This window comes from Chamaea fasciata, unplaced genomic scaffold, assembly GCF_029207755.1.
Source record: "Chamaea fasciata isolate MVZ Bird 193981 ecotype frontalis unplaced genomic scaffold, bChaFas1.0.hap1 SCAF_3, whole genome shotgun sequence".
Lineage (NCBI taxonomy): Eukaryota > Metazoa > Chordata > Aves > Passeriformes > Sylviidae > Chamaea > Chamaea fasciata.
In genome coordinates, this window is record NW_027094088.1 from 92,348,613 (window position 1) to 92,373,916 (window position 25,304).

Here is a 25,304-nt window from a genome sequence, read left to right on the forward strand (position 1 = left end):
AGATGGACTTTCTTTCTAGTTTTGTTACAGGCCAACATGATTGTGTAAGTTGTCTAAAATTTTTAGCAACTAGGGAGGAGAAGAGAAAAAATTGATCATTGAAATTTTGCATAATGTCACACACCATGGCACAAAACTTAGGTGCTATATGATTGCATGACTTGGAATTTCTCAGGTGACTGTGACTGATTTTTTTATTTGGAATTTTAAGTATGTTGGGGTACATCCGAGTTCAAAGTTTTGCACTTAATTTGGTTTTGTAAAGTTCTGTGATTTCATGTAACTGACATAATAATAAAACTCTTTGTACTATGAATATAAAACATTTTGTGACAGGGAAATAAATAGGTGAAAGATTATTTGTAATTGTGAGTTAGTGAACTAAGCATCAGAAGACCTCAATGTCTTTTGGCTTGCTCTATAGCACTGTGTTTCATAGAACATTTCAACTATTTTTGTAGAAAGAAGTGGAGACAAGCCTTTGCTTCATATATTGAAGCAATTTTGTTTAATTTCTACTTAAAATACTTAATTTATAGTAAATTAAATAAATATAGTAAATTATATAAATGTATATTTAATGAGGATAGAAAACATAGTTACATAAAATCCAAATTAATTTTACAGTTCTAATATTCAAAATTGTACTCATTAAGATTGTTTTACTATGAAACAACTTATGCAATCTGATGTAATATTAAACAAGCATCTTCTTCCTGAAATTATTACAGAGCCTCTCCCCTTTCATATTTTTCTTTAAAGGTGCATAGGCAATTGTGCCTGGAGTCTTAAGTACAGTTCTTTTATTAATTTCCATTCATGCCAGAATTAGTCATTTTAGAGTGTCTTTCCCTCAGGAGGGGAAGTGGAGAGGAAGACGTGAGCTCTTCTCCCTGGGATTCAGGGATAAGCATCGTGGGAATGGTTCCAAGCTGTGCCAAGGAAGGTTTAGACTGGATATAAGAAAGCATCTCTTTTCCAAGAGGGTGCTCAAACAGTGGAACACTATTTGTAGAGTGTTCCTAGAGTATGCCCCAAACTTGTCAATATTTCAGAGAGTTTGAAAAATGCCCTTAATAATATAAGTGAAATTTAAGTCATTCCTGAAGTGGTCAGGCATTGTATTGTATTGTATTGTATTGTATTGTATTGTATTGTATTCTATTCTATTCTATTCTATTCTATTCTATTCTATTCTATTCTATTCTACCTTTATTATTCTACCTTTATCTGTTCTACATTATCCTTTTCTATCCTGTCCTACCCTATCCTAGACTAGCCTAACCTGTGCCTGATAATGAAGTCCATATTACATGTATTGCTATAAGTTCTTGTCCCAAGGCAAAAAAGGTCACCAATATGTTGTTAAGCATAGAAGATGTCAAAGAGCATTTATTCCATTTTAAATTTTATTTTATCTTGCTAAAATTACATTTCTCATTTTCATTTCAGGTTATAAAGACTTAATACCTTATCTTGGTCAAATACTGAAACGTGGTTTTAGACTTCAGGAATATTTTGTGATTTGCTTTTGTTCTAAAGTGCTAGGACACAGTTTTATTATGTTTTCTCAAGCTCCTTGATACAATGCTATTATTGTTCCTCAAGATAGATAAGGTTTTTTGAAGAATAAACCTGAATATGATTTATCAGAATGCTTGCACCAGCCTCCAAAACTACATTGCAAAATCTCATTCTTCATCTCTTTGAGATAAAATTCTATAATGCCAGTGTCAGAATTTATGCTAAATATTAAAAAAAAAAATGCATGCAGTGCTTATACATTGTTATGGAAACAAAAGAAGAAATTATAGAAACATCAGAACACTGGGTTTTTAATTAGCTAAAAAAAGAAAAAGGGAATATATAACTCCACCTCAGGCTTTTTGGTTCGCAGTTGTCGTTAACATGCAAGTCAAATTTGAACTGTTCCTGTATCTTAAAAGTGACTTCATTTGGTCACTGGCCCAGCTTGTCTGAAGTATGGTTTATGTTGTATTTAATTTTCTAGACAATATATCTTCATGTTTCTATGTCAGTGAGAATTACAAGTAGAAAGTAAGTGAGCACACATCTTTGGAAGCAAGCTACTGTTTAAAACTGGTCCAAAAGGCTTTGAAATACATCTTTAAGGATATTCTTCCTTTTTCCCCCTACTGTTTTTATGATAGCACAGTTTGTTATTGATTTTTTTTTCTTTTTTTTTTTTTCTGGAGTAAATTATTTATACATTGTACACTTATTTAAAAGTAAGTCGTATAATACTGTAGAGGGAAAATTGCACGTATCCTTAACCACTATTCTCTTTACATTTTAATGGTGTTTTTACATAATCTCCTCGTTGAATATTCATTACAGATGATGTCTTAGCAAACTGATAGAAACTGTTCTGTTTACCCATTTACAATTTGAATTAGAGCCAAATAATATTTTCCACCCAAATATGTTCTTACAGAACATTATGACTTGCATATTTGAGTGGATTGCTATATGGATTTGATACTAATGACCAGAGGTCATCTTCACTGATTCTGGTATATTTTTTATCAGGTCAAGAACAATGCAGGTCAAGAACAGCTCTACTCTAGTGCTTACAAATGCAAAGACATAAAATCAAGGTAGACTATAAAGGAATCAGGCTTGTAATCATTAAAGTCAATCATATTTACCACTTCCTTTTAATACATATAAACCCCATGGCACAGGATGAAAAAAAAATACATTCATTATCACTGAGATGCAAGGGACAAATAAGTATGGGATTTAAGAAAGTACATTCAGGTGTGGGAGATTAGATTTTAAAGCCAAGGCATGTAGGCTTTTATTACCAAAAAGATTAAAGTGTAATTAGGTTTTGTGTTGTGCTTTTTATTTTAAGATATTTAAACCATGAGACACATTGCTGAACAAAATGTTCAAAATGTATGTGCTGTCATCACTATCATTATTTTTATGACTTTTGGAAGAAAAGTTTTGTTTTCACACCATGATCACTAAAAGAAGATTGATATTTACTATGGATGAATGTAAATATTTTCATAAGTAGTTTTATGAGAGGTAATTTTAATGTTTCAATTCCATATAGTTGTGGTGTGTTCATCTTGTCTGGCTGCCAGGTGCCCACCAAGCTGCTTTCTTGCTCCTCCTCCACCTCATCAGGACAGGGGGAGAAAATAAGATGAAAAAGCTCCTGGGTGGAGGAAAGGACAGGGAGGTTGCTCACCAATTAGGCAAAATAGATTCAGCTTCAGGAATATTAATTTACAGACAATTAAAGATAGTGTAGAATGGCGAGAAAAAACAATAAAAACATTTTCACAAGTCTAACTCTTCTGCATCCTTCCTGACTGAATGGTGAAAGGTTGTGGGGAATATGGGCTGCAGTCAATTCACTAACAGCTCCTCTACCACTCCTTCTTCACACTTGTACCCTGCTCCATTGCAGTGTTCCTCTTTTGGGATAGCAGTCATTCATAAACTGCTTGAATGTGGGTCCTTCCCACAGGCTGCAGTTTATGGCTCCTTTTTTTTATTATTTTTTCATGTAAAAATGTAATTGTAAATTACAAAGCTTTTTGTCACAGGCTAAGATTCTTATTACTTCCTAGACTGCAGGTTTAATTGAATTTCAGTTTATGAAAACAATAATAATACAGGGATTTATTCAGAAAAAAAAAATGGGTTTTATTTCAAAAGTACACTTGGACCAACATGACATGTAGTTGTTTTTTTTAAAAATGGAGAAGGAAGAAAAGCTTAGAAGAAAATGCAACTTTCATAGTCAGTTTAAGTTAATCTGTTAATGTGAATGCCAAAATTTCATAATTATAACTGCTTGTTATTCATAGTATTAATACAGGGAAAAGTTATTTGCATAATTTTATTCAGAATAAAGTTAACCTCAATACATTTAAACTTTGTAGTGTATAACATTATCTAAAAACTGTCCAGATTTATGTGAAACCTTGGTGTCCTGAAAGTTCAATGCCCATGTTACATTACTGAGATTTTATTACAGGTATGTACATTCATTCATATTTCCCTCATTCTCGTCATGTGTAGAAATATTATGTATATATGAATGTATATATAAGCAGTTTATATGTTGTAGCATTATAGTCAAGAGTTTTTCTATATGAAGCATGTGTTTTCTTATTACATCAAACACTTCAGTACACCAAAGATACAATTTGTTTGCCCATCCTCAAGTACTTGTTTCTGTATGAGATACTCAGGTGTTCGAGACGTTGCAAGCAAGGCCAATATCTATGATACGAGAAAATCCATATCCCTCTAGAGAAGTAGTTAGACAAGATGCAAAGACATTTTATATGACAGAAAATATCTGAGTGTGGACATCTGAATTTAATCCAAAGAAAGAAACACTATATGCTGACACGCTGCTTAGTTTTCCTCTTAAAATTCATTTCCATACGTACAACCTTCCATTAGCACAGCAACACACCTGCTTTATCAGAGTTTCTTACTTGGCTCTGTATGGCTCAGACCTTTCCAGTCTCTATTTTAAATAGCATTAAGCAGTAGCTGTATACATTTCTAGGAATTTATTTAAATGTCACATTGTATTTTTCTGAGGCATTTACTTCTATAAATCTTTTGGCATCTCCTTGTATCTCTGGAGCTTTTCCAGTATTCACTTCAATTGCCTTTTTGCACCATACAGTGTGACGGCAAGATCTGTCACCCTACTAAATGAAATAGTTTGTGCTCTTGGAACTATTATGCCATAATAACAAGAAATCAACAAGTTGAAGTACTCTGCTTCTCAAAGGATAACAGGTGTTTATAGACCTTTCTGCTACTGTTGACAGATGGTTAGTACTGCAGGAAATTATCTTTAAAATAAATTTCATATTGTTAGAATGTATGAAATAAAGGATTTTCCCAACACGTTTAACCAAAAATAATATTGACTTAGAACTACTTAGTTTGTATGGATTACTCATAATTAATTTTTTTATTTAAGGTCCCGAATACAAATCTGATTTCTTATTTTGTTACTTTTATTTCCTGGACATTTCACTGACCCACATGTCATTACAAAGTTATTTGAATTCCCTCAGTGAATATTTTACAAAGATATTTGAGTTGGGACACATAGATTCTTTTTTTTTTTTTTAATTTTCTGAATTTTGAATATTTGGTTCATGTTTAACATGAAGTTTAAGTAATAAAATTGAAATGTCAGAAAACTCTTGAGGAACTATGCTGTAAAATTAGTAATTTTCAAGGACTTGAAATTAATTGCTTTAAGGACTACACAATAATAGTAGGTCTGAGATTTAACACTTAGGATTCCCAGATAAGGCTCTGTCTAGAAAGTAGTTTGTGTATAGATGAGTATGTACCCTTGATACTTAAACACTTCTTAATGTAGACCTTTATTTCGTGTGCTTTATCAAACTTCATATGCACTTTGAATTAATAATAAAATTAACCTACTCTTTAAAGACTAGGAAGAAAGACAACAGTCAAATGGGGTAAACTAAGTATGTTTCTCCTGCTTAAATTTCTGAGGAAAAAAAAAATTTGAACTCATTTAGTAAGCGATATTCTCAGCCTTTATTTAAGTCAGAGTTCTTATATGGTAATTCATGTGTTCTCAGTTTATATGTAATGTGCTTTTAACAAGGCTAGCTGGAGCTTTTAATTTTCAAATTTAATGACCAGTATTTTCAGACCTGGTTTGGAAAAACAAGTCTTAAAGTATTTCTTTAAAATGTTAAGATTTCCAAGGATACAAGTAGCACAATCAGAATTACTTTTCGTGAATGGCAAGTAAAAAGATGCATGCTTTTTTTGACTTCTTTTCCATTGTTCAGTTTTAAAAAAATGGCATAATGTTTCTTTAAAGCTGGTATTTCCATATTTGTTTCCTACTGACAGTTGGAGCAGCAGCAGGAGCAAAAATGAAAGCCATATATTTGGCATTTTCCTTTGGCAGAAAATGAGAAATAGATCATCCTACTATATCAGAGAGTTGTCTAAAATTGTCCAAAAGTGATAAATTCCAAACTTTTAGTGTGAACATATGAATTATTATTTCCTCTTGTGATTCTGCTTTTTATTGTTTTAATTTTATCTTTCAAAAGTAAATCAAATTGATTGATAATTCACTAAAAATATGGCTCACATAAATGTGAAATATTCATTGGACTTAAAACTTAAATTTTAATGCTGTATACCATTCTGTGTACTTAGAACTGGCAACATATTTGTATACATATCAAACAGACTGAAAAGAGAAGAAGGAAAATGTTTCAGTGGTTAAGACTGTAAAGTGAAATTCGACATGATGTTTAGGCATTATGGCTGAAGATTAAAATCTAACTTGGCAACACACTGCTTCTCTGAATGAGTAACAGATTGTGGCAGCTCTGTTAACTCTGAAATCACCAATCTGTGACTTTTTTTTTTTACATCTCCCTCTACAGAAGAAACAAAACGGTGCCCAAAAATGTGCTCATTCCCTTATTGTGGATGTATTTAAATTCCTTAAGTAGATGATTAGTTATCAATCTATTTTACATAATCAACAGTTACCACTAAAAATGTCACTTCATGGTATCAAGAGTTTAATTATTCTCAATTTTGCAATTAATTCTCTAATTTTTATAGGTTTAAAACCTATTTTTTATAGATTTAGCTTCCAGCTACTGTATGTCCATCCTTTTTATCTATATATCAGAAAGTTCTTCCTTATTGGAATAGTCTAAGATAAGTGTCAAATCACTTTGTAACTTTGACTACATAAACAAAATTAACTGATTTTTCTGAAGATTGTTCTTATTGTTTTCTTCCAAAGATCTCAAAATATTTGTCCTTAATTAACTTGCTGAAGAAGGGCTATGTTGGATAGGGGACATACATTCAAAGTTATCTATGTTATCAATGGCAATCCAAAGAAAGAAAATGTGGGGAAAGAGAAAATATGTTTTTACTTACCCAAGAAATGTTCCAGGCATGGGGAAGTCACCTGATAATAGTTATTATAAAACAAACTGTTGGATCTTTGTATATTTTTTTTGTGATCTTATTTTTTAACTCCTTTTTTTTTAAAACTATGTAAACATTTTTGATTTTACATTATTGCTATTATATGATATATTATTACCATTATTTCCTTCTTATCTTTGTTTAATTTCTACCAGGTGTGATTATTAGGTTAATTTTCAAGTCATTAGTGGAGGCTAAAAGCAAAATAAATTCCTGAGAATGAGAATTATAAATTATAATGCCAGTATTGAAAAATAAGCAAATTTATTTTCATAATAGCTTTCTAAGTAACTGCAATTGTTGGATAATGGTAGTAGTACCAAAAGCCTTCAACATTTCTTTAAAATAATGAACAGAATAATCTAAGTGTTTTCAATAAGTTTGTTGTTATTCAACAAAAACTAGAGGTATTAAAATTTTACAGGACAGGCCCCTGTATTAGCATCAATTTTATTTTGTCTGGTTGGAGCCTATTTGAGCCTGGTAGTTACAAGTTATTCATTTTGCATCTTATTAACTGCAGCTGTACCTATGCCAAATTATGAATAACACAGATGGGATAAATGGTTCACTTTTTTTAAAGGCTTTGAAGGAAGATAACTTGATTTACAAGGGAATATGAAAAAAAGCTATGCCATCTTTCACAATTAATCACACATAAAATTTGTGCACTAGAGTTACCTAATTTTATTACCATTTGTAGTCGATTTTTTATGCTTCCTCTTCCTCTGGATTTTGGCCATAATTACATGGCCTCTAAAACATCAAGAGATATCACTGTAGGAGGGGTGGGCTGGGAAAAGAGTAGAGTTTTGAGAGTTTTAAGGAATACTAGATTCTTCTATGTGTTCTTTAATACTGACAACATCTTTTGACATTGCTTCTATATTACTGTTCTTTGCTTCTATATTGCTTCTATATTCTACATTGTCATTCTTTAAGTGAAATAGCTGCTCCAAACCTTGGTTAAAACTCTACTTTAAGAATCTTGCTCCATTATTCTAAAAACCTTGAAAATTGTTTAGGAATCTGAAAACTAAAGCAGCACTTCCATATTTTTATCTATAGAAATGCTTTCTCTCACTTTCAAATCCCTTTAAGCATGAGGTGTCCATAAAAGAAATGACAGAATAAAAAAAGTTTGAATATTTATGTTGCTTTCAATGTTGACATAGCAGCAGGGAGAAGATGCAAAGCAGGAAAATACTGTTAAATTTGAAGGAAAATACTGTTATAATAAATACTGTAACATTTGTCAGTGAAATGGAAGAACCCTTGACAGTTGCAAACAGATTCCATAAAGAGACTTCATAACTAACACGTTTTCTTTTTATTATTTAAACATTTCTAATCATGGATACTCAGAATGATATAGTTTTCTGATTTTAATGTGTAGTACTATAGTTTTACACAGGCAACAAATTGTCTCACTGTATTTTCTCATCTTTAAGATATGTTGCTTCAACCAGGTCCTGTTTTGGTTTTGTTTTGTTTTGTTTTTTTTTTTTTTTGTTTTTTTGGGTTTTTAGGGGGTTTTTGTTTTTGTTTTTGTTTTTTGTTATTGTTGTGGGTTTGTTTGTTTGTTTTGTGAGTTTTTTTTGTTGTTTTGTTTTGGTTTGGGTTTGTTGGGGGGATTTTTTGTGGGCTTTTTGTTGGTTTGTTTGTTATGTTTTTTTCTTTTTCTTTTTTGTTTGTTTTTGCTTGTTTTTTTGGTTTGATTTTTTGGAGGAGGGGGGATAAGATGCACTTTTACTAGTAAATTGCTGTGTTGAAGTTGTTGGCTTAATCTGCTTGAAAATATAACAGATATCTTATGGGGAGTTTTCATTTCTTCTTGCATCTTTAAACAAAATTCACTGCCCTTCTTACTTTCTATTTACTCTACTGAAAGCATACATTTATAGCATATATAAGTAATGGTAAAATAGGTCTGCTTAGTAGTGAAAAGAACATTCACACTTAGATGTTCTGGAGATGTAGCATTGCCATGTGCCCTATTGCTTCCTCTGGGCAGAATCTCCATACAGGCATTTCCTACAACTCTGGTCCTGCCTTTATCCATCACTTGCAACAGCAATTATGCCAGCAGAAAGATAAACTATGGGAGTATCTAGGATAAAGGAAAATGTTGTAAATGAAAAATTATGAAAATTCACTTGCAGAACTCTCATATAGGTACCTCCTTAGGTGTCTCATATCTTTAAGCTTTTTTCTTCTTTTCTGTTTTTACAGTCTGTTTATCTAGTAAGATGTAATCATTCTGAATTTCTTATAAGTGAATTTCATCTCATACCTTTCAGAAAGCAAATAGGATCATTCTTCTGCAAGAGGAATGTAACTGATCATCCAGAAGTAAATATTATGTGTTTGGAAACAATTTTCATGTTTCCAGTTTTTCTAAATTAAAATTAATTATTTTCTTCATATAATCTGTTCAAATTAGGCATATGTAAATTGTGATGGTCAAATTAGTATTACTGGAATTTTAATTGCAAAACAAAATTGAATCTGGATAAGCACCTCAGAGCGGCTTTTTTTCATCCCTTGGTATATAAATCAATATTAACCATATATGTAGTATATTGTGGTATATTGTTATATTATTCAATCCTCATAAGTGCTTCCCATGCTGTACTCATATCTATATTTGTACAAAACTGTCTTGCGTTCTTCAATCTGCTATCTAACAAATCTTTAAAATTCTTCTGACAATTCAAACCTTTATCTACAGACAAATTTTAACCAAATAGATATGGGCAAATATTAGTCTCCCATAGTCATCCAAACTGCCATATATTCATTAGAAAAAGTGATTCTAAAGGGCAGTTTGCTCCACCTTTCGACAGGTGACTTGTGTCAGTCTCACTTAAGTGTTTGGTAAAATTTTGGAGAAAATTATTCTGGGAATTATTGAAAAACACCTTAAGGAAAACACAGTCAATGGTCACAGCAGGCAGTTCTTCATGAGGGGAAAGTCCTGCTCGACATACCTAATTTCCTCTTACAATAGGGTAACCCACCTAATCGATTAAGGGAAGCCAGGTGATGTGATCTTTTTGAATTTCAATAATTTTTTTAAAACTGTGTCTAACAGTATCCTTCTGGAAAAAATGTCCAGCACACAACTGAATTAAACACATGTGATGGGTGAGCAACTGGCTCATGGATCTGACACAAAAGGTGACAGTGGCTGGGCTGACACCAGACTGGGGACCTGTCACTAGTGGGGTTCCACAGGACTTTGTCCATCAGCCCAGTCTATCCCATCTTCATAATGACTGGGATGCAGGACTGGAAGGAATACTGAGCAGGTTTGCAGATGGTGCAAAACTGTGAGGAGCTGTTGACTCCCTGGAAGGTAGGGAGGCCCTGCAAAAAGACCCCAATAAATTAGAGTTTTGGACAATAAGTTGAACTTCTAATAAGAAGTTCAGCTTGCCATAGGAAGGCGAAGTTCTGGATTCTACATATGGGATGGAGCGATTTTGATTGTATGTATTGATGAGAAAATGGAATCAGAGCTGTGGAAATGGATGTGGGAATCCTGGTCAATGACAAGTTGAACATGAGCCAGCAGTGCCCTGGCAGCCAGGATGGCCAACCCTGCCCTGGGGGTCATCAGGCCCAGCTGGGCAGGGAGGGGATTTTCCTGCTCTGCTCTGCTCTGCTCTGGGGTGGCTTCACCTCCACTGCTGGGGGCACTTTTTGGGTGCCACAATATTAAAAGGACATTAAATTATTAGAGAGCATCCAAAGGAGGATTACAAAGATGGTGAAGGGCTTTGAGGGGAAGCTGTATGGGGAGCGGCTGAGGTCACTTGGTCTGTTCAGCCTGAAAGAGACTGAGGAGAGACCTCACTGCAGTTACAATTTCTTTGTGAGAAGGAGGAGCAGACCCTGATCTCTTCTCCATGGTGACGAGTGACAGGACCTGAGGGAATGGCCTGAAGTTGTGCCAAGGGAGGTATAACATGGATATTAGAAAAAGATTCTTCACCCAGAAGGTAGTTGCGCACTGAACAGGCTCCCCAGGGAAGTGGTCACAGCTCCAAGCCTCAGGCACATGATATGACTCTTGGGGCTCTCTTGTACAGGGCCAGGAACTGGACTCAATGATCCTTGTGGGTTCTTTCCAACTCAGGAAAAGTTATGACAGAAAAGTGCCATTTTCTGGCCACTGACTGTGAAAAGACCAATTATTAGACTGGGTGCTTACTGTTTATATGTTAAAATTTAGTTTTTATGAGTCAGACTGAAGGAATTTAAGTTAGTCCTCTTAACTCATCCATTTGAAGGTCTTTCAAAAAGATTTTATGTGTTAGCATAGAATAGCAATTATCATGGAAATGAAGATAACAAGATTTTTTTTAAATACTGTGTAATAAATCTTCAAAATGTATCTCCCATAAAGGAATGTTTCTTGTCACATTTCCTATATGCTTAGCCAAAAGCTCAAGACTTTTATTTATAGCTTATATCCAATTACTTTTTTTATTCTAACTTATTTTAGTATTAAAGAGGTGAGCATTTGTATTTGTTTTTAAATTGTTGTGTAAAAGAATTTGTGAGTCTAACCAAATGTATTTTTTGGAGTCGAACCGAATGTATTCTTTAAATAATACAATGCCATCCATATATTTTCACAGAATATTCTATCAGGTTTCCTCCTCCATATGAATTAATAATCGTATTAAAATCTTGTAGTTACTTTTCTTTCCAGGAACAACTGTCTTTTTGTGCTTCTACAAAAGCACAAAAAATCTTTTTTGTACATTTCAGCTTTATTAGTCTTGATTTAATAATGAAATTTTGCATGTTAAGCACTGATATAATCTAGGAATACTAAAAGGTCCATCAGGAGAAGATGGAAATGTATATAGTTTTATCTGCAGCATATTGCCTAAAATTCTCATGATCATTGAAACAATGGACAACCAAGGCATGAGACCCAGCCAGAAGAACTTTAGGAAAGGCATATCCAAACTGATCTCCTTTTAGGTGACCCCGCTAGTGGATAAGGCAAAGTCTGTGGCTTTTCTTTGGGTTAGAGAAAAAAGCAACATAATACAGGGTAAAGAGCACATACTCTAGTGGTGTAAGTTTCTTCTCTACAGTTCATTGTACTAGGCTTTTCCAATTCCGACACAGAAATTAGGTGGCCTGGATTTCTTTTTTAATACTGAGAAAGTTTAAGCAACTATCTTTGATGATGCTTTTTTTCCAGGGCTAAAATTTGATCAAGATGAGTTCTGCCTTGATGATCACATAGCAATAAACTTAAGTGGATGGAAAATGAAGTTTTTTCATGTGTTCCTTGCAAAAAAGCAGCATAATAAGGCTTGTGCTGAAAGCTCAAATCTGACCCAAATGTTGTTTCTATCCATAAAACAGAAGAAAAATTAACTTCATTACATGCAATGGCTGATGTTGTCTGAGAACTTACCCAGGAATATCTCCAAAAGTTAGTATAAAAATAAAATGAATAATTTTGCAGAAAAACTCTCTGCACTTTCCTGTCAAGTTGTTTGCAGAAACCTTTGTATCAAATTACAGAAAGGTACAATGTTTTAATATATATGTACATATATATCAGCTGCAATTGCTCACCAAAACAGATCACTAAAATTGTTTGCCTTAGAATTGTCCTTTTATACAAAACTAAATCCTTCTTCATACTTTATTTTATCATAAAAAATTACAGTTTCATAAATAATCTTTCAAAGAATTCTGAGAGATACATTGGTAATTTTCTTGGCAATTCGTGACTAGACATTGTATGGAATCAGTTTAGTCAGTTAGTAATTTATGCAGGGAAATTTGTGCTTTTAAATTTCTGTGAAGCAGCCTCCTCCATCTTTTTATGAATTGGTAGTTCATGTTCTACCTTGTTATTGTATAATTAAACAGATAAGAATGTTTTCATATACTTCCAATACTAACTATACAATTTTTATATAGCTAGTGCAGTTAAAACAAAAAGAACAGAAGATTTCTTACTTCAATAATGAACAATTATCACCAGTTAGTGGTGACTGGCATCTTTGTATCTTTGTATGTGATACTTCTTAAGCATTATGGCAGTGACTTGCTCCTAAGCATTACGAAACAGAAGTTTCTGCACTTGTGCTCTTTCTAGGTATCTTTCAAAAATAAAAGATGACTAACTGAAATAATTATTGCCTCACTATTTGATTTATAGTAGGTGAATAACTCAAGAACGAAACAGGTTAGGTAACGTGGGAATGTTTTGAAATAACTGAGTTATTTATTTTAATAGGTCATAAAACTTGCTTTTGAAGAGTTTGAACTGGAAAGAGGCTATGATACTCTTACTGTTGGAGATGCTGGGAAGGTTGGTGATACCAGGACAGTGTTGTATGTGTAAGTACACAGCTTCGAGCATTTTCCTTGGAAATTTGCTGTCATGTTGTTTCTTCCTGGCCAGCATATATCTACTTAAATTTGCAATTTTAATGTATGGAATTTATTAATTAATGTAAGCTTAAAATTCTAGTACTGTCAAAAAGATTATTCATTACAAAGTTCACTCCAAATCCTTAGTAGCATCTTTATAGGCTTTAATATTAGGGACTAAAACTTGCAAACTGGATTTTTTAAAAGAAAAATAAAAGGTTTCCTTTAAAATACAAGAACTACCTCTATAACTGTAATTGTGTTCACAAGCAATTAAGGGAATAAAAAAAATAAAAGGCTTGGATTTCAGTGAACAGAAAATACAACTTATGTAAAAAAAAAAAAGCATTGATTGATATCAAAATTTAAATATTTGAAATTGGATTTGTGTATAAAATTTTAATGATAAGACACAGTCCACTTTTCAGTAAATTTAAACATGGTTCATGGAATAATATAATATAATGTCATATATTGACAGTATTGGAATTTAGATAAATTTGAAGGAAAATTCCAGGCTAGATATCTACTCTTAATATACAACTCTGCAATACTGTCTGGACTAAAGGAAATATTAGAACTCCATACAAATTATTTATCTCATTTACCTTAACCATGTCATTTTTGTTGCATATGCTCATTTTTTCTTAACGCAGAATGAGAGCTTGTGGCTAAGCAGATATTTTGGCTATCATTTTTAGAGGGTTAAGATATCACATGAATCCTGGTCACCAAACAAAAGAAAAAATTACAGATTTGATAAATTATCAATAACTAAATAAGAGAAACTAGCAGCATATGTGTTATAATAACCTTACTTGACATAGCATAAAAAATCTGTTGGATATAGGCCCTATTGAACATATTCGATAAAAAGAATCCATTGTAATTTTATATTTTAAGGGCATTTTAATCCATATAAATACTTGCCATGTTTCCTTTACTTAATTATAGCAAACAAGTGCTCTTAACACCTGCACTTTTTTAAAAAAATAAACCAGAATATTTTTGCAGGGACAAATCTGAGGAAAAAAAATTCATTAAATGTGCTGTTTATGAATATATAAATTCATTAATTGCTAATTTCTGAACTGTTATATCAAAGTTCCTAGGAAACATCTAATTTAATTTGACTTAAAAGGTATGATGGAAAACTATTGAATTATTTGCCTAATGCTTGTGTTTCTTGGGTTGTAATACCAAGTAGCTACCACTGAATAAATTGAATTCTATATTCTCAGTATCTGAAAAAGAAAGAAGAAAAAAAGAAAAAAAAAGGAAAGCAAACAACCCCCCACCCCGTTTTGAGGGCTTACATGTTATGCTAACAAGAAAAACATAAACTGGGAATGGATTTCCATATTTAAGTGTTTTTTTTTTTCTTGTATTTTGCAAACCAGTTGTATAAGGCAACAATCCTTTTGGTGGTGTTGATATAAATACTTGTAACCTTGACCAAAGGGTTTGCATTTTTTTTTCTTTTTAAATTGGGATACATTTTTGCTCCTAGGGATTGCTAAACTCCTTAAGAGTCAAGTCTTTAAGTAGTAAATCTGCTGTTCCAAACTGTTAATTCTCTTTTCTACACTGTCCATAGTTCGTATGTCAAAATTTGCCAAAATTATGTCAAAATTAATGTTATGTGTCAATTTTTTTTGGCTTTTAACCTTTCCATTTGAAGCCATTTAGCCTGTGACTACCTTGTGCACATCTATTTTCCATGACTGTGCAAAAGAAAAAAAGAAAAAAAAATCGAAATTATTATTGTCTCATATTAATTGCTATTTAATAAGCACTACATAGTAACATCACCTCCTATAACTTTTAAAACTTTAATAACATTTTAAAAGTTCTGTTGCAGACATCCACTTCTAAATCCATCACTGGCATTTCTAGAACTAGTACAATTGTCTCACTAGAGACACACTACTTCTAACCATTTCTTCAGTATAATTTTTTTGACTAAAATAGCAACTGTTTTATCCCTATTACTCCACAACCCATCACTTAAGATTACACTACAGTGTTGGTCCTATCATCTTTACTGTATGTTTGATGAAAGCGAAACCTCTGCAAATAAATTTATCTGCCTTTTGGGTTGCAAAATTAACATTACTCTGAAAATCATTTGAGAAATGAAATGATTAATAACTGAAATACATTGGAATACAGAAAGGCCCAAATACAAAACTATATCCTCATGATAATTAGTAATGAATCTGAATTTTTACTGAGACACTGTTCTTGAAGTTACTAAACACTGGATTGTATCCTGCATTACAAAACACATAATATTTAATCACCATCACAGATATGTGCCATTTCCCTTGCTTTTCAGAAGGGTCTTCCATAAATGTAAAGTAACATCCCTCATAAAACACTAGGTCCACTTGTAGAGTATATTATCATGAGAAAGTTCATAACTAAATGTCAGAGTGATTTCCTTATCAAAATTTTTTAGTAGTTGGTTGTAATAACTTCTGTTACAGGGCTTTGAGCAGCACCTTGCATTTTCTTATTCATCCCAGGAGAATGAAGGAGCTTACAGTGAAGACTTTTCTGGCTAGATTTAATTTCTAAATTTCTCAGGGTATCTTAAGGAAATAATACAGCTTTTCTTACAGTCTTCAGGCTTCTGTTGGCAGACAAAATGCCAGAAGTTCTGCAGAAATTCTGCAGAATATCATTGTAGAAATCATGCATTTGATTCTAAAACTTTGTAGCTTTTATGATCTAGTTTGAACACAATGAACTAAAATAAATATCTTTCAAAATTCAAATCTAATTCTAAGTATTTGAATCCTTCAGCTTGGCAGAAAATTGTCATGTCTCAGCATATAAGCCTCAACCCCATGCAAAATTTTCCAGTTCTCAGGTGCTAAAGTCCTCAAGGTAGTAGCTACCTCTTTATTGGGTGCTTCATTGTAAATTTAAAAATTGTAAATAAACATTGTGTTGTAAACAAACTCAAACTTTATAATGAGCTCAGTTGTGCCAGGATGTTTATAAGCCAGTCATCCTATGAACATTGGAACTGTCTAAAGACAGCTCAGTAAATAGGGGACTTCTAAATATTTTATGAAGATTGAAAGAGTTGAGAATCGTGGTGTATAATTGGTCTGTCCTAGCACAAATTTCCATAGTGTCCAAACACTCATCCATTAGCAATAGTCTGCGTAAACTCAAAGCTGTAGCACTCCAGCTCAAGGGGAATATGAGGGAATCTTGATATTTAAAAAAGAGAAAAAAAATAAAACGTAGGCTCTCCATCTTTATTTTTTGTACAAAATTTGGAAAATAATTAGAAAAGGTATTTTAAGTTCATGAAAGATAGCTCTGAGATCATACAAAACCCAATATATTTGATGAAGGACAAATTATTTAAAATCAGTTTCATGCATTTTTGAGAGTCTGGTTGTATAATAATTAAATATCTGTTTGTTTTTATTTTTAAGGTATTTAATGTTAATATTTATAGTAAAATCTTCTAAAAAACTAATAACCAACAGCTTGATTAATTAAAGGGAGATAGTCAAATCAACCTTATGATTTCCAACAATTGTTTCATCTGTAATCCTTACTTGTTGGAAAATTTAGTAGTCTTCATTGATTATGTAGGCTGAGATATTTAGCTCTGAAAAACAGTAATATAACTTATTTAATAGTAGTCTAAATATGCTTAGGTTATAAAGTTTTTTAAGCAGTTTCTTATATTTGTATTTATTCTTAAATTTCTTATATTTCACAGAGTTTGGCTAGAACTAGTGGCTACCTTTTCAAAATAAGTCATTAGTGATCATCATATGTGAGGTGAAGTTTATCAGTCAGAATGTTTCCTGCAATGTCCTGTTTTCTGTTTGAAATTCTTGTGTATTAAACTAACACTTTGCTTTAGAAGGTTTGCTCTGCCTGCAAATGCTATATTTATGTTTTTCTTACAGTACTTACAGTGAAGCTTATTTTTTAAAAATTATTCTCTTAAAACATGAATATTTTAACTATTTCCTGTAAAGAAAACTGTTAGTTGTTTTTTCTTCAATACAAAGAAGAAACTATACATTAGCAACTCAAACTCAATTGCTTATGTCAGCTATTTCAGTACATAGTAAAAAATGCATGGTAGTAAAATGCTTTTTAGTGAACCTTTATCCTTTTCTTCTATTCATGCAAAATTTGGAAACTTACTGGGGGCTTGGAAAAGAACCTACCCTTTCATAACTGATTAAAAACAGTATTTCTCGTCCTGGAGACCATTCTCAGTAGCTTGGATCTGGCTTCTTGTGGATAACTAAGCAGAGAGACACCTGTTACAAAAAAATTGCTCTCTCTTAGAGTTGCCTTTACTGACCTGTTATCTGTTCAGAGTAGTGAGAAGCTCAGCTTAAGTTTGCCTCAACATTTTTAATTTCCTTCTTGTGGAGATGAACCTCGGTTCATCTCCACATGAAATGAGGTTAGCAGCAGCCAATGAATGCCTGAATGGCTGGTCTGCAAGTCTATTCTTGAATTTGCAGATGATATGATCTTGACAAGATTACAGACTGGGACAAACTCAGAGTCAGCAACAGCATGTGTTCATAGACAGATCTGCATTCCCTACACATTTGATCTACCCTATCTGCCATCCTAGTTGAAGGTTGTAGTTCTATTTATGAAGGTATTGTCAAGGAACAAAACCAAGTGAAAAAAAAAAAAAAAACAAACAAAAAACCAGAAAACCTCAACCAAACTAGCAAAGAAAAGAAAAAAAACCCAAACAAAATCAAAACAAGAAAACAAGCAAAAACACACCAGAAAAAAAACCCATCAGACAAAAAAAACCATTCTGCATTTTATTGATTTCTGCTTTTGCATATTTTTTTCATTTTTGGGGAGGAAGGGTGTGTTTCTTTTCTCTTCCTTCCTCTTTCCCTTCCCTTTCCTCTTCCCTTTCCCCTTTCTTTTCCCCTTCCCCCTAGATGTGAATCTGAGAAAATGATTGTATTTTTGTTGATTCATAGCTACCATTTATGCATAGACATCTGGCATTTTGACAGGAGAGGACTCTGCCTATTTGATGAGTTAACCTTATTCTGTTGTGGCTTTTTATTTGCTTTTTTTTTAAAAAAATATTTTGTCTTTTTTTTTTTTGCTTGCATTCTATAGAGACATTTATATTAATTGAAAGTGTTCCATCCTACTCATTAATACTTAGAAATTTAAGATTCGTCTTATCTGTGTTCAGAAATTATCAGTGTAGGTCTCATACAGTAATCAGATTACTGAGTATAAAGAGAGGCATTTCAACAGTTGTTAGTTGATAATGCAATGGGTTTACACATCTGAATAGCCACTGAGAAATGTTTGAAGATAAACCACAAGTTTACAGTTGTCTGTCAATGTATATATAATCTTTACATTTTCTTTCTTTATATATGTATTTCTGCAGGATCTCCTAAACTACTTTTGTTTGTGTTACTCACTGTCTGGTGAGGTATCTCCCTTTCCTAAGCTGGCTATATTATTCATTTAAGTGAATGTCCCAACTTTAGCAACATTCATTATTTTATCAGCAAGAGAATATTCAGTATTCTGACTATACCTAGCATCTCTTTGAAGTTGTACAGTTCCTAATTAATTTGGTAAGCAGCTCAGTTTTCAGACTAAGCAGCTGCTTCATTTTCATTCTTATGCAGGTCAAACTGAACAGCCTAGCTGTTTAGCACAGTTTCTTGAATTGCTTACTTATCCAAGCTAAGCACTGCGTGTTTGCACATGCTGAGCTATAACGGATTTATTTTTTTCCTCCTCTTCTGCACTTATAGTATCATAATAATCAATTACTTACCAACAGATCATAACCAGAAATTTTATAGACCATATAAGAGCAAACTCAGACATTTTAGCAACAGTTCCAGGTACTATGTTCAGTAGCAATTAGTGAGACCATTCTTATCCTAAGGGGATTGTGTATTTTAATTTTATTTTCAATATATCAGAGTAAGAACCCAAATTCTTGTAGATATGGGATAGTTTCCTGTTCATAACCTTGATTAAAGACAGAGAGAATTCCTATAACTTGTTTCATGGTTCCTCAGTTCCCACCTTGTTTCTACTCAGCCTCTCCTTTTATTAAGCCTTTGCATTTAGTTTGTAACAGTATTAACATCTGGTTTACTATATTTAAACAATTTCATTTGGAATGATTCATACACTGTTTTCTTGAGAAATTCCTCTTCTGGAACATCTTATCTTGGTTTGGCACATTATTAGTTTGACTTAATTCATGCCTATCTTTTTCTCATAATCAAGACTGAGTGTTGGAAGAAAGACAGAGAATTTTCTGGTTTGTATCCGACAAAAGTTTAGTTAATGAGATTCTATAGCCAGTTTTTATGTGTGACTTTTCCCACCACTTTTTGTAAAACCTATCACCATGATCTGAATGGCTTTCAGGACTAGAACCTGAATATGCATTAGTTTTTTACTATTAAGAAACACTCTTTCCTTAATGATTCTGTTTGACACACAAGTTTTTGATACCAGAATTATAGATGTAAAAGTGACACTACTGACAAGCACTAAAGTTTTATGATAGGATTCACCAGTTTGCCTTATAAAGGGTTATATACTACATTGTACTTATATATACATAGCTGTCACACATTACTGTGTGAGAAATAGCAGTTCCCTGGAATTTGAGAGATCATTGTGAGTTATTTCAATGCAGTAGATATGACTGTAGTAAGTTCTGGACACACAGGCTCAAAGGTATGTAAAGCAATTTTCTTCACTTTTAGAAAGCATGGCAGAAAGGCAATACTCATCCAAACAGGTGAAAACTGATTCATACAGTCAGTCTCATCTCTTACAACTTAATTACTTAAAGAAAACTTTAGGTATGAACAGCTTTATTAGAAGTGATTAATCATTGTTGAATGCAGTCATTCAAAAACTTTTTTTCTATTACTTCACATTGTTCAATTTCTCATAGAATAGTTATTTTATCAAAAAAAAACCTGATTTGAACAGGATGTGAATAATTTAAAAGTCTGTGTTTTATGGTAGTAGTGGTGATAGTAGTAGTAGTAATTTATGGATCTACAAATGACTTTGCCATTTATCCTACATACAGACTCACTGGATCTAGTGTTCCTGATCTCATTGTGAGCATGAGCAACCAGATGTGGCTTCATTTACAATCTGATGACAGCATTGGCTCACCAGGATTCAAAGCTGTTTATCAAGGTATGAGCTAAAATAACTATAATTACTTACGTTGTAACTTACTTCATTATACCCCAAAAAATTAACTTCAACTAGGCGTTTAGTCCTTTCACAAACTTAGAATTTTGACACTGTCTCTATTTTCAGTTAATGGTTAATGAAGTAAAGTAAAAATGAAAGTTATTGTTCTAATACTTTTTGCTAGGAGGTCAATAGAAGCTACAAATTTCTAATGTATTTGAAAGGTCTTAAATTTTGCATTCTGCTATCCTGTATCATATTGGACACTATTTGAAAAATATTGTTAACATTTTAAGATTTTATTGGGGTACTTATAAACCTTATTTTCATGCCTCACTGAGAATTTTCACAGACATAAGTCAAAATTAGTATGCAATGAAAACAACAGAACAGATATACTGTATGTTATTGTGGAAATTAAGAAGATGTATAGAATTATAGAAATTTAACTAAAAAACTCAATTATCTAAGTTACCCTAGCCTCATTTGTGTTGCTTCTGTCTCAAAGAAATGAGAACCTTTGCTGTATAAACATCTTTTTTTCTTTTTGACTGTGTGAAATTCAGTACCTTCTGAAGTTGATTAATTGTATTAAAAAACACCTGATATCTCTTAGTATGCATGCATGCATTGATTTTTTCCATTTCAATAGGTTGTATAGACCTGCAGCTAGAAAGAGCTCTTTCTTATTAACATCTGGTGTTATTTTCTGTTAATTTCCATGTTAATTAATTCACCTTAAGGATAAGGAAAAACATTTGATACTATTTTCAATAGTACCTTATGGGCACATATGATGAAAATGATTTGATAATAATCTTGTCAAAATTAGTTTCGTACAAAAAAGCTGCAAAACATTGAGAGACTATTCATAGTTCAGTAACTGAAAGTAACTGAATTGGAAGAGTGGGAGCGCTCCATAAACTGAAGTACCCTGTCCAAGTGTTTCACTTCATTTCTAGTTACCTTATTGTTTCAGTACTACAACAGGCAAAATAAAGAGTGAAAAGTGGTGATGTTAGCCTCAAGTTTAGAAATCTATACATTTATTGCACTAAAGACATTAAGGTTTGCCTGAGCATGTTTTTAGAAGTGGGATCTGTGGCTGTGAACGTTGAAAGGAACAGGAAGAGGAAATATTCCCCAGTGGTCATCCAGGAAACATGATGTTACTTCTCCACACCAATATTTTTCTACTAGTGGTCTCTCCTTTGAGGCAGGTGGTGATGATAGCAATAATTAGGGTTGGCCTAATACTGCCAGCATTATTTTTCCCTAACACTATATTTCTTTGGGACCCACTCAAGCTCACTAATCCAATCAACTGTTAGGCATTCATAGTTTAAGTTTCTGTGTGCACATATTGCTGGATAATATTTGAGTGTTATTATTATCTACTTCTTTTATGCACCATGTTTTGGTTTACTTTAATGTGAACTGAAATCCACAAACTAAGGACAAAAAGAGGAGAAAGAAGGGGTGATTCTGATGAGGGTGGCAGTCACTTCCCATGAGAATTCTCCATAGCAACACTACTGGGATTTGCAGGTCCATGGCCACGAGAATAGCCATATGAGAATGAGGAAAATTACAGAGGCCCTTGAAACACTGTCCCGGTTCCTTAAGTGGGATGTACAAAAACTGTAAGTGAAAAAGCAGATGCAGGCCTGTAGCCCTTCAATAGCTGAGACATTAAGAAACCTTAAGACATTGTGCCATGCTTTAAGTCTGTATAGTTATATGGCTCAAGTATGTTTTATTGCATGAGTACAATCACGTACTCTCTATCGAAATTAATCTTACCCCTTCTTGTCCCTTCTGTCATGGTTTTATCTTTTGTACTTGTGTCATTTCTAGGGTCTGTGTTTACTTAGAAAATATATTGTCTTTAAAAAATTCATTTGTGAAATACATTCAATGGAAATAGTAATTGTACAGTGGAGAGAGAATGTTGGCAGAAGTTACATATCTGACACTTTACATTGTTTCCTCAAACCAAAATTATGAACTTTGCCTTCTTGTAACCCTATGAAAACGTTCAAAAATTTAAATTATTATTAAAATTTAAATTATTATTAAAAATTTAAATTAAATGGGTTTTTTTCTGCTATAATTTCTTTCTAGTATTTCTAATGTAAATTCATCTGCTGTCATTTCTGCATTTGTCTAATGATATTATTTTATTTATGGAGTTCAACCTCTTACTTCTGTGGACTTTCTGCAAACAACAGAAGTATTCAATGTGCATTTTGCAGTAGCAGTAGAATCTCTTTGATGGTGTACATTGTTATCATTTGACAGTTGGCTTTTGGCTTTCAGTCTTTCAGTCAGTTTTCCAACCCACTGTGGGTTATTCTGTGCTCTTGTTTTTAGTTTTGCAAGTCAGTTTCAAAATTCTAAAGTATGAAATGTTTAAAAGTTCAAAAGCATAGTAAATGTTTTAAGAGAAAGGTGAACTATAGCTTTTTTTTTTCTCTCTTTCATTTGAATGTTCTCATTAGTTTTATTAGAATTTTCTCATCTTTTATTGTTGATGAAACTTTTAACCATCTGCACTTGCAATACATTTTGTGCTTTAGGCTAAGTGTAAAGTTTAAACTTCTCTCCTGTCACAAGGTGCCTGAATAAATCTTCTTCCCCTTGTTTAGCAGTCAAAGAACCGGTCTAAAAATAGGATCTCATTTTAATTTTGAGAAAGTTAATAGATTGTGACGTGTAACCTTAAGGACTCTGTCTTAGTGATTGCAGTTAGCTAAAAAGAAGGCAAACTGCAGACTTTGATGCCTTACACTTGTTCTGTAGAGACAAAGTAAAGGACATACTTACTTAAATCTTTTTTCCCAAGAAGTTGTGAGTTTTGCTCAGGATTGGAACATGATTTCTCACCCTCCTGGGCAATATTTTTCAGCTCACTAACCAAATCTTGACTTTGTATCTATTAATTTTCCTTTTTATTACAACTTTAATAATGTCATAGTCTATAGAAAATTGTTGCTTTAACTGAACTTCATCTCACCTTAATTATTAAGAAAGGATATTAGTGATGCAGTTCACCTATCTTAGATTATTAGCATGTCCACCTAAAAATGGCATGAAACGATGGCTGTAAATGAACTGGTATGCATAACAGATTTTATGTATGAATAGTAAATTTAATCCTATTTACAATTTGCCTAAGGGATTAAGAGAGAGGCATGTCTTCTCAAGTTCTTTTGCCTCTTCTTTGGCTCACCTTCAGAAACATGTTAATGTCAGAAAGTTGTGGGGTTCTCTATATTCTCACTAGTCCAGTTTTTGTAGTCTGCCCTATTGATCACGTTTCTCAGACTGTAGAATGCAGCTCTCCAACAGTTGGAGCCACAAGAAAGATTTCAGACTTAGGTCCTGTAGAGATAGTTTCTGGAAATATAGGAAGTTTTGAATACAGTGGAATAACACTGTACTGGTGCTACTGTGTGCACTGGAAGGTGACCTGTGGAAACCCAGATGGTAAAACAAGTGGTGTCTGGTTTTTTAACTCCAGGAAACTGACAAACAGGTACCATGTTAGCAAATACAAGAGGTCTTTTGACATTTTTCTGCCAGTCATACTCAGTGTCATGCATTATAAAGACAAAAGTAATTTAAGTATTACCTCTGTGTAATAAGTAAAATGCAAGACACTACAGGCAACACTTAACTCTGATGATAAAATTTTAAACCATGTTAGAACGACCACATTATTATTGCTAAAATAGAAGGCTGTTAATCCATACTAAAAAAGAGTAAAAAAGCTGCAAAATTATTTGAACCTACCATTATATTTTTCAAAAAACCTCTTTCATAGACTGTATTTGAAAGTCCTTCATTCTATGTTATAGATCCCAGGTATCTTAACAGAGTGGTTTAATACCTTTCAAAACTAATCCTCTGAAAGCATATTTTCTATGAAAAGGCCAGAAATTTAAATTGTTCTGTACTTGAAGAATGAGATATATTGTAATATATTTTCTTCTATCACCTAAGTGTTTCAAAGGATCTAAACTGAAATTCTCTCCACTTATTATCTATGCCAGTTTTCCCTACTGAATCCAAGATGACCAGGTGTCACTCCACAAGTCTTCATAAATTAAAGAAAATTACATTATATTTTTCACGGCTGATAGTTTACAAATAAACTCACTAACATTTCCTAATGTGTATATAGCACTATAAAGTGGTGGTTTAAAATTGCAGTTTTCAACAAAAAAAAAAAAAAAAAGAGGAAATATTTACAGAAAAAATACAGTATACAGGCTGTTGTGAAGACAGTTTTCAGTGTTTCAGCAACAGAGATGTTTAAATAAAAAGTATAGAAATTATAAAACTGGACTGCAAGATTTAGTTAAGTTTATAATGTAAATTTTCCTTCCTCAGTATTTAATAAGGTTATGAAAGACCTCAGTGAATTTTTACCATACAAGGGACATATCTGAAATTCTAGTATGTAATCTCCTGGAAGAATATCATAAACATGCTGAATGGTAATCTTGGTGAAGGTTGTTGCTGATCTCCTTTGTTGAAGTGGCTTCAGTCTGAATAAATTTTAAATATGCATAAAAGCAAGGCCTGGCATCTTCTAACCACTCTGGTTAAATAGGTTTAGATTTACGAAACATACTTATTTT

General features: G+C 32.7%; 1 protein-coding gene across 1 annotated transcript in view; it reads left to right on the forward strand.

Moving 5' to 3' along the window:
- The window catches only part of CSMD1 (CUB and Sushi multiple domains 1), a 1,082,532-nt gene that overhangs the window by 779,952 nt on the left and 277,276 nt on the right, over positions 1-25,304 (forward strand). Inside the window, exons 11-12 of the mRNA XM_066179810.1 lie at positions 13,295-13,398; positions 20,546-20,658. Of these exons, the coding sequence (XP_066035907.1) occupies positions 13,295-13,398; positions 20,546-20,658 (217 nt within the window). The remainder of the gene's footprint in view (positions 1-13,294; positions 13,399-20,545; positions 20,659-25,304) is intronic.